This window comes from Ammodytes marinus, assembly GCF_949987685.1.
Source record: "Ammodytes marinus genome assembly, chromosome: 13".
Taxonomy (NCBI): domain Eukaryota; kingdom Metazoa; phylum Chordata; class Actinopteri; order Uranoscopiformes; family Ammodytidae; genus Ammodytes; species Ammodytes marinus.
In genome coordinates this window covers 26,615,895-26,626,536 of record NC_137217.1, presented here as the reverse complement: position 1 = coordinate 26,626,536, position 10,642 = coordinate 26,615,895, and the positions used below count along the sequence as shown (strand labels likewise).

The 10,642-nt window shown below is 40.8% G+C and overlaps 1 protein-coding gene across 1 annotated transcript; it reads right to left on the bottom strand.

Moving 5' to 3' along the window:
- Positions 1-67: 67 nt before the first annotated feature.
- ica1 (islet cell autoantigen 1) lies at positions 68-8,872 on the bottom strand (the record flags this gene model as incomplete). The annotated part of the gene is made up of 12 exons (XM_080039637.1): positions 68-189; positions 1,877-1,975; positions 4,203-4,472; positions 4,647-4,693; positions 4,878-4,978; positions 5,079-5,177; positions 5,580-5,705; positions 6,608-6,806; positions 7,188-7,311; positions 7,446-7,518; positions 8,559-8,730; positions 8,856-8,872. 12 exons carry the CDS (start codon positions 8,870-8,872, stop codon positions 68-70), a joined length of 1,449 nt encoding a protein of 482 aa, XP_079895763.1.
- Positions 8,873-10,642: the final 1,770 nt, after the last annotated feature.

The window sequence follows — 10,642 nt, the reverse complement described above, 5'->3', positions numbered from 1 at the left end:
CCACTAACAAAAGTTACCCATTTCAGAAAACGGTGACGACCTAACCATAGCGCTGGGGAAGATCGAACTATGCGTTGTGAAGTTCGTGGTCTTTGTCAGTTTTGCCGACGGCATCCGGATTAGAGAGAGGGTCTAGGTCTGCAAACAGGTTGAACCACGCTGACAGGTCTTTGGACATTCCAGCCGTTTCTGTAAAATTAGTTAGTTAAGGGTTAATGTCAGGCATGCACGCACGCACACACACACACAAAAAAACTGCTATACATTTACTAAAGCCATGCTGAAAATATAGGACCCCCTCCCTTTGTCCCATGCAATAAAAAACACATCTGGCTTAGATCCAAAATTATGAATGGAAACAACCCACACGTTTTCTCATAAAGTTCCCCATAATCACAGGTTTTAAGATGGACACGTCTTTTTAAATGACTTCGACTTTCAAATCATTTCATATGTTTAAAGGCATCATAGGAGATTATCTGCAATATGCACTTTTTAATATGTTGTGAAAAGTGCTTTTTACACCCCAACAGCAATAAATGACTTATGGGCAATGAAAAAGAAACGAAAAACCCCCAAATTCTGTACCTTCTATAAACCTGTTAAAATGCTGACCAATCGGAGACGATGGACCCGTATCTAAAGAACCAATCACAATCCTGCGCGTTCTCTCCCCTCTGTGTGCGAGCCTGAGCGCGTTCACGGAGGGCAGAGAAAGCGTTCGTGCCATATCGTAGTAGGCTACCTGGCAGTGGACTAGACCTAGTGGAAGTAGCATAACAAGCTTACACAATGGAACCTACACAGAAGTTACCAGAGGTGTGGACTCGAGTCACATGACTTGGACTCGAGTCAGACTCGAGTCATGAAGTTGATGACTTGAGACTCGACTTGACAAAATGTAAAGAGACTTGCAACTTGACTTGGACTTTAACATCAATGACTCGTGACTTGAGCCTTTTGACTTGACAAGACTTGCTACTTTCCCCAAAACCCAAAGATTAAATAGTAGGCTATATTTTTAAGTAGGCTACTGCTCTGTATCTTTCATCATGTAGCCTAGTGTAGCGGAGGAAACTGGTGGATGTCGCCTACCGGTACCGCGCTGATCTGCTTATCACTGGTTTCACTTCAGAGGTGTCGGCCAGAACACCACTTAAGGCCAAAAACGTCAGACTATAAGCATGAGAAGAGGAGTATGGTTTTTCCGCTCTTTATTTTCCTTCTTTCACAGGCACAGCAGCATAGATCGCAGGAAAAGAGACACAGGCTTACATTCCGCTCGTGAGGAGACGTTAGAACAGCTGTTGCCACCTGCGAATCGCGGCCATCAATAACATCCATAAACTGTAACTTATAAGTTATAACAGCGATCGGGACTGCATGTACTTACTCACACACGAGTGATTCACATAAACACGTTTCAACTGTGTCGACTACTGCGGCAACATGCGCGCTCACACACCTGACCGAGAGAGAAGAGAAAAGGAACTTACTAGACAGACGGACCCTCCGGCCGACTGACGTCACGGCCACTAACTGACAGCTACTGTCATCCACACTGAACAAAACTCATCTCAACACTCTATAAGAAATAACAACACTGTAACCTATAAACTTTGGGGCCTTTTCTGCATGTAGCCTATGTGTGAGTGTTTGTGTGTGTGAGTTAAATGTTAACAATCACTGGTAAACAGTGCAATTGGGAAGTGCAGCCAGCAGCGCTCGTGCACGGCTGTGTGTCGAGGGGTGGGGGAGGGAGTCCCGAGGGGAGAGGGAGGAGTTAAACGGAACTCCGAGGACAAGCTAATTTCAAATCATGCTAGCTCTCTCAGATCGTACAGTATAGCTTTAACTCATTTGGCAGCGCTCTCACCTTTCACTGCTGGCTTAGGAGCGCTCTGATTGGCTCCAGATGGCTGCTGCTGCTGCTCGGTTGCCTGGGCGACGGGCTGTGGATTGATCCCTTCCCAATCTGAAACCAAAACTTGGATTTAGATTAATCAACGATAGACGCTTAACGTGCCAAAAGCATGATTCAACAAATAAATTGTAACGCCCTCTCACGCACGCACGCACGCACACACACACACACACACACACACACACACACACACACACACACACACACACACACACACACACACACACACACACACACACACACACACACACACACACACAATTAGTGGTTTATCAAATGTAGGTCAAACGCTGGAATTACAACCTCTGGCTCTCGTTTCAGGCACATTCATTTAAATTGAAATGTTTGTCTCCAGAAAATACAGTGTATCTAGCAGCACTAAATGCCACAAGGGACAACACTGGAATGCGCTGTTGATATTGTATTGAATGAAAAATAAGCTACACTGCAAATACATACAAATCAGGTTTAAACCAACAAAGAGCCTTTTGAAACCTCTTGATATTTTTGTGTAGCCTATTATGGTGTCAAAGCTGCAGCATCCTCTGCTAGTGATACCTTGAATTTAAAATCTTTAATCTGACTGTAGCTTCAGGTCTTATTGGATGAATGTGAATGTGCTTGATTCATGAGGATTTTTTGTCCTTGAAGATTTGCTATGACTTCAATTCACATTCTTGGTCTCAAGCCAACAGATGTATAGCCCAGATCAGTAAAGAAAATCTCAAGAGCCTCTTTCCAGGATTTGTCTGTGTTAGGCATTGGGCTCCAATCTTTAGGTCCCATGCCCTGTCATGCATGCTACATGTAGCTGATGTTTTGCGCGCTGGGTTTTCGTTACATTGTTTTCTAAAGTAATTCTGCTCTTACGGGTCAATTCCTGCCTGTGTGTTTTCTCCTACATGCATTTGTAGACTGATTACAGCCTGAATTACCTTCATGATAATTCACTTCTTTCAAATCGTTTTGTGCTTTACTCATTTCTGTGCGTTCATGCGGCTCTGATTTGAATTCTGTTGACAGTTCCTGGGACAGCAGCATAGTGTGATTGTTTCTGCTCCCATAATCTGGGATTCGAGCTGTAACGCTAATTAAAGGGGAACTTTCAGAAATTCCTTCTCAATAGCGAAGCGTGCTCTCACTACGTCAGCGCAAGCAAGCACCGGCCAAAACAGTGATACACGAGATGGTATGAATGACCGGTTATAATGATGGGTGACGTACGTTTTGTTGCACCGTTTAGTTTTGATTTGTTAAAAATGGGTTTAAGGTTAATCTGCATTGCTTTGCTTTAGGCAGGACATGGATGTTTAAGTCATCTTGATATTTTCTTTTAGATCAACTTACGTTAGTATTGCAGGTTAAGCTCCTTCTCCTGTTTACGGTAGATGCGGAACACACTCAGGTAGGTGCACTTTAAAAGGAAAAGGTCGACCAACTAGACTCTCAACCTCTTTTTTTAAACTCATCCCCATTGGAACCCATACACAACAAAATGCTTTTCCTCCACTTTTCTGATATACTTGAATAAGAAAATAAAAAATAAAACTTTGTCAAGCACTTTCCATATGGTTTGATCATTTTGCTGTGACTCTGTACCATGCAGGGATTTTAGTTTACTATCACACTCATTTTAAACATCTAGCTACTGAACCTAGCGTATAATAGTGTCAGGCCAGTTGTTAGATTTACACTGCTGAATACTGAAATGTCGGCTTCATAATTTCACTTAGGAAATACACTCACACTGTATGTATTCATTTCTTTATATCTGTATAAAGTAGTTGGGGCTACTCTCAACCCTCTCATCTGGAAACAAACAAAACCAAATCAACTAAACCAGATGAGCTTCCTGCAGCCGGTGCCCAGGCACTTCTAGAAACGGAAAGTAGTTGGCAATATCCTTCGGGTAGGCAAGTCTAATTGCCATGTTATAATAACATGTATTGAATGACAACAAATGAACCTTAAAAAAATAGCCTTCTGCTTTATTACTTTGACAGCAGTGGGTCTGATGAATCATTTTTCAAGCCATTTCCATTGTCAAAAACCGTTTAACAATTTCTTTTTTGTTATTAGACATATTTATCTCACCAAAAGGCTTAAATCAGGGCAATGATAGCTATGTATGATGACTTTATATTGTTTTAGCTAGGAGATAAGTCCTGCTTAATGATACAAAAATTGTAATACCGTGGCCCTACAGTATGTTCTTCGTCCTCTGGTTCATTCTTGTCTAGCAATCTGAATTTCACACACTGACTTGTAATGTTCTGACCTGCGATGGAAGACTGTAGATTATTCAAACTCTGGTCCAAAAGCTGAGACGGTAGAAAGAAAGAGTTTTCGTCCTGCTGTGCCTCGGCGGCTCTGGCCTGGTCCGATGGTGCGGTCGAGGCCCGCTCGGATTCTCCAAACACTTCGGTCCACTCTCTAGAGAAGTCGCTCTCATCCACAGACCAACTGCCCAGGATCTCATTCAGTAACGCCATGCTGTCCTTCTCCTCTCCCTCCAACTCCGAATAGGCACAGAGGAGATCTTCATGCCCTAAAGATGATTTATTTCACTCCTGTTATATTTTAATTACATTTTATATAAACTGATCAGACTATTCAATTACGAAAAAGTTTTTATATTGCAGTTTAGCTGGGTGAGGGTGTCAATTGTATATAATACTGTAAACAAAACATGTTGATACATAGATTTGACAGTATATGTTACCTTTTCTAGTCTCATTGTTGGTCTGTTCATTTACTATTGGGATGAGTCTACAAAAAAAGAAAAGAGAAGATGCGTTAATAACATTTTGCACAGGCAGCAGATAGGCAGTGTAGGTATACTGCGTTTATGTACAGTCAGGACCGGTTCAGTGAAGATATTCTCAGTTTTCACCGTTGGGATGCCTGTGTTTGGTCTACCTGCATCAGTAAACATCAAGATAACATAACTCACTGGTTGTCTGTGATCTCGGCTTTCTTTCCATCTTCTGTCCCTTTTTTCATTTTCTTCTTCCCTTTCTTCTTAGCAAGCTTATCCATGGGGTCTTGTAACGTCTGAAAGAATAACTGAGTCTTAGCCAATTCTCGAGATATCAACCTACTATGGTACTGTAATCATTTGGAACCCATTTGTGCAGTCTAAACGTTCTCTGACCTTAAGAGTGGAGAACTCATAATGTTGACAGCCCTTGAAGCTCTCATGAATGGCTGCCATCGTGTGAGACGTCTTCTCCCAGAAGTGCAAAAGTGTTGTCTGGAATAGTAGAAAAAGCAACACATTCAGCTGTTTGTGTAAAAGGTACAGTGTGTAATACAGGTGTATTCATGGGTCATTTAGTGGTGAAAGTTCTAGATTGCAATGCTCTGTCTCTACCCCTCACTTAGGGAGAATTTAGAAGCTATGGTGGCGTTCAAGGACAAGAAGCTAGTTACTAGAGATGGCATCATCCACCACTACCTCAAGTCTTTCCACAATATCAAGTGATGAGGTGAAGATGTATTTAGTTATTTATTCTAGTTGTTCTTGGTCTTCCAACAGGTGCATTTCCGGCGGACACCCACTTTATATAAAAACCTCTAAGTTTGTCTGTTCTGTGCTACAGTAGGAACATGTCAGTACAATGTGTTTTGTATGCAAAACAACTGGTATTTGTACCTGGTATGTGGTTAAAACGTGAGAGAGGAGGTTACAGCGACTGGCTCCCAGCAGGTCCACTTTCTGGCAGACGTCAGTCTTCAGTTTATCAAAGCTTGTTTTGGTAGAGCGCACCTGGGTCTGAACCTGAGATATAATAGACAGATTAGAAAAAAGTCCCAACTGAAGATGAGCATCCAGTGTTTTGATTCAAACAGGTTGGAACAGTGAACACACAAAACAATGGAGTTCAAGTGTGTGCTTGTGCAAGTTTAAAGTGTAATCAGAGAATATTGGGTTCTAGATGCAATAGTGGGAAGTAACCGATGGATCAACATTTTATGGTGCGTTCTGCCCTCTAGAGGCAATATTATGAAACTGTTTTTGTTTTAGTTCTTTGTGCTTTGTTTGATTGGTCTTCCATATTTGTAACACATTAGGGATGAAATAATAAGTCAATCATGTAAGTTAATATTGTGAATAGCTTGATGAATGAATTTCATTCGGTATGAAGAAAGACATATGTAGACATTCCCCATTGGCTCTTTGAGCTTGTGATGGACTTTTCATTGTTTTCTGTCATTTTTTAAGCTCGACATTTAATAAAAAAAAAAAGTAATTGACAGATTAATTAATGATAAATTGTTGCAACGCTACAGCAAAGTGCTTGTCCCAGCAGTCATAATATTTAACATTTCTCCCACACACTGTGTTGGGAGGTTACTGACATTATTTCTGCTTCAATGTTGCTCTAGCCAGAAAAAAAACATTCATATCGAAAGTGGATTGGAAGCTAGGATATAGCCAATAGGTTAACTGTATCGTGTACAAATATAGTTTGATGACCATGGTGTACAGTAAACAGATGATTTTATGTTTAATATAAGACGTAACTTGTATAGAATAACATGACCTGTCATAGCAGGAAATGCACAGATGCAATTATTAACTATTGTGCTTATCAGAGCACTACAATATAGCCATTAGCTTACTAATATGTTTTACACTTGTGTTTGTCAAAATGTCTGCTGTGAGTCTGACACACAAACCTTGCGAAATTTCTCCATCTGTTTCTGTGTATCTGGATCCAGCTCTTGAGAAACGTCCTTCATCCAGAGAAGCGCTCCTCTGTATTCTGTTCTGGATTGTTCCATTCTGTTCACCGTCAGCCACGTGTCTGAGATCGCTCTGTAGCGAAACGTTTCCACCTCCTGGTACAGACGGACCAGAGGGTTCCGAATAGCCAATCTGTGAAATGCAGTGACACATTAAACATTAAGGTGCATGTAACACGTCTGACAATTAATTTACATTTCGATCTACGTTTTAGAAATGAGTAGATATCCATTGACAAAGTTGACATAACATCTTCTTAGTACCTTCTCACTACCCTCTCAGTACAACTAGAAAGACATAGCGGCTACCCATCCTGATTCAAAAATCAAATCAATTCAATCCTCATTTGACAATGATGAGTGTATCTGTTTTAGGTGATAACATTTACTTTACAAAAAACGACTTTCTGTAGCAGCTGTAGCTTGCCTGTGAATTATCTGCATGTTTCATGAGGATGTGGCATGTGTCTGTCATGCCTACACTAGGGATTTTGTGTTTCTGTATTTCGCCTACCTCTGTTGTGAAGAGAAGCAGAGTGCTTTCCCAGTCGCCTGCATGATCTTTCCAGCCCTGGTTTTATCCTGCGAACCCTGTGAGCGCAGGAAGCGACCCAGCTCGTTCTCCTCTTGGGACAGAACTGCATAGAATAGTAGAGATGGTGAACGTTCGTAGCATTAAAACTATCTCACAGACTTAGAAAAACACATCTGGGTTTTTCCAAGTAATCAATGTCTACCAAATACTTGTAGTATATATATTTTTTTAACGTACAGCATATCCTCCTCTGGTACTGCTCGATGACCTTCAGCAGCTCCATGCATGTTCTCTGGATGGAGTGGAAGACCTGCAAAACAAAAAAGATAAATACAAAATCATACAATTTATCATTGTAAAAGTCACTCTCCGTCTAGTACAGTCTAGTTGTTAAGTTCACCTCCTGAATATGCTGTTTAGTTGAGTTTGAATCTGGTATTTGGAGATCTAGTTTGGGCCGGTTTATCATGATGCTTATCGAGGACATAGCCTAAATCAAGGTTGAATGTTCCAGCTTTTATGAGGTATCGATTTCAGCCATTAAATTCACTTCCCTGCTGAAATGGAAGGCGTAGATGATGGAGGTTGGATAGGCAGCATAATGTACGACTTAAGCCTTAAGCAGTCACTGGCACCGTGTGAATCAAAAAGCCATTTTAGTCACTGCAGAGAGAGTCCACCTGAGGCCAAGTATCTCCAGTCTTTCTTAATGTTTGTGTAATGTGACCGAGGCCTATGGTAACTTACCTCTCTCTTCCCTGAGTTTACTTAAAGGGGGAGTCAGTGATTCTGGAGAAAGCTTGTTGTCAAAATCTTTTTTTTTTATCAAAATCAGTGATCCGCTACCTGTCAGTACTGTGTTCGAAAAAAATTATCCAGTTTTAATACACAGCCTAGGCTCTGTAAACGGTTATGTATAGACAAAGTGGCTCGGACTGACCCACCGTATCAAGCAACAATGCTATCGACATAAGCTAAGCTAATTATTTGGCTTATTAACACCTATTCAAATATTGTCATTTTATTGTTAGACATGCTACAGTACTTATGCTAAAAACACATGCTACCTCTATTTTAATAGCGATACATCTTATAGATAGCATTGCTGCTAGCTAAGGTGGTTCAATCCAAGCCCCTGTGTTTACATACCCGTTAAAAGAGCCTAGGCTGTGTATCAACACATCATTTATTTTCAGCGCACACACAGTAACGGACAGGAAGCATATTGTGAGGAAATATTCACTGATTTTGATAAAAACTGATATTGATAACAAACATTCTCCTCAATCGCTGACTCCACCTTTAAAATCTGTGAAGCTACACACACAGTTTCCCATTCCTCCGTCTCACCTCCAGCTTTCCGTCCAGGTCTGCGTCTGAGGCCACCACATGTTCGTCCTCTTTCTTGCCCGTCACCTTGATCAGCGTCTGTTTGGTTCTCCAGTATTTCTGCTGGAACTTGTTCACCACAGAAGAGTCCTGGCTCTGGATGAAACGGTCCAGATAGTCTCGGGAGTAGCCACTGCAATGATGACACAAGGGTTAGACCAATGTTGTGACTGCTGCATTCTGCCATAATAATCTGGGAATAACTCATTCATTGGTTGGTGTGAAACTGAGTGTCAACACAGATGTACATATACTCACAAATTTCCTCCCTCCATTTTTCACGATTGCCTGTGGAGAAAGAGAAGCAACTTAGATTCAAAGTGGACAGTTTCCAATATGTAATGGGGTTTGGGGACAATTTTTTTAATGCTTTTGCTCTTTAGATTTTTATCAAATTTAAGCAAACAAAAGTTAGCAAAACTCCTACGTGTTTAAAATTGTGAATTATATATACTTGATGAAACCAGCCATACATTTTTAAATGAGAGAGTTGTGCTGTAGAAGCTTTTCTCTCTTGTTTTGACCTTTTGGCCGGTATGTTATCAGTTATTAAGGGGACTGCAGGCGATATAGTGGAGATCAATGGAAACAAACGTCAGATAACTTTTTCCAGAAGGAACATATGCTTTGACGTCCATCATAATACACAAAATGTACCAAATTCTCCATAGATAGTACAGAGTAAATATTCCAATGTCACAGTATAGCCAATGTATAAAGCATAACAAACCTACGGCCGTGTCCCACGGTGAGCAATACTACAGGGTAAAAATACTCTTGTTACTAAAAGTCCTGCATCCAAACTCTAACAAGAGAATTTACATTAAAAAAATGTATGATGCACAATGGCACCTTTCAGAATGTCACAATATTTGATAAGCCTATAACTATCGATGAATTTATGTTTTTAACATATAAATCTGCTAAATTATACTATAGAGTGTAGAGTAGGGGAGGAAGAAATAGCCATACCTCTGGCTTCCAAAATGTAGTGAGATAAAGGTATAAAGATAAGTTCAAGTGCTCGAAATGTATCCAAGTTGCATTCCTTAACTAAAGGAAGCAGGAAGTGACTGACTCCTACTACTTGAGTCGTGATTGACTGGACATGATAAGAAGGTGTGGAGACAGAGTGACCTCAGTGTTTCTACCATCCTTCACAGCTGCGTTCAAACATTAACCTGATTATATTTCACCACCATGGGCTATCTATATCTAAGCTTAAACCCACCACCTGTTCCTTAGTGAGTGCTTAATATGCTCTCCATCAGCACTGGAGATTAAATAAATAATAAATAATCACCACATTTTTTATGCACAGCTCGCGCGTCACGACTCGTTTTTGATGTTCTGTGTTCTGACGCGTTCAACAACAAAATACATAGGCTCCATCTTGCATTTATATGCACACTAATCCAGAATTACATAGTGCTATGATGAATATGTTTAGCCTACAATACATCGCCGCCGCACCATGATGAACACATCGCCTGTCTAACCCTTATACTATCTATGGTCTAACCGCACTGAAACAGCGTCTCCCTCCCTCCCATCCATCGCCCTTTGAATATCGCACACATATCAACATATAAATGTGTATAAATCAAAATTAAACCATAGTTTGTTTCATACGTACCTCGCCGTATTGATAACATGTAGAACAATCTCGTTATATTCCTCCCACCGTAGCTCCAACAGGCCGCGCTGTAGCCTGCTGTCAATACACACACTCAGCTGCTCACTACAGTCTGACGTCATTCAGGGTGCGCTCCCTCGGTGCCGCGCGCATCATGCTCAAATATTTGTCTCGTGCAAACAAATATTACTGTTTATTAATTTTCATCAATTGTCTAGTGCGTGGCGGCGGTTTGTGTGTGTGTGTGCGTGCCAGTGTGTAAACTGGGTTTGATGCTTGTATTTGAGCAAATATATTAAACAGTCATATGCCTAAGGGTTTGTTTTTGTTCCCCCTTTTAACAATAGAAACATTACACATGTGTTGACATTTTGCAAATTAAAACTTATATGTTTGTAAGTCTGTTATG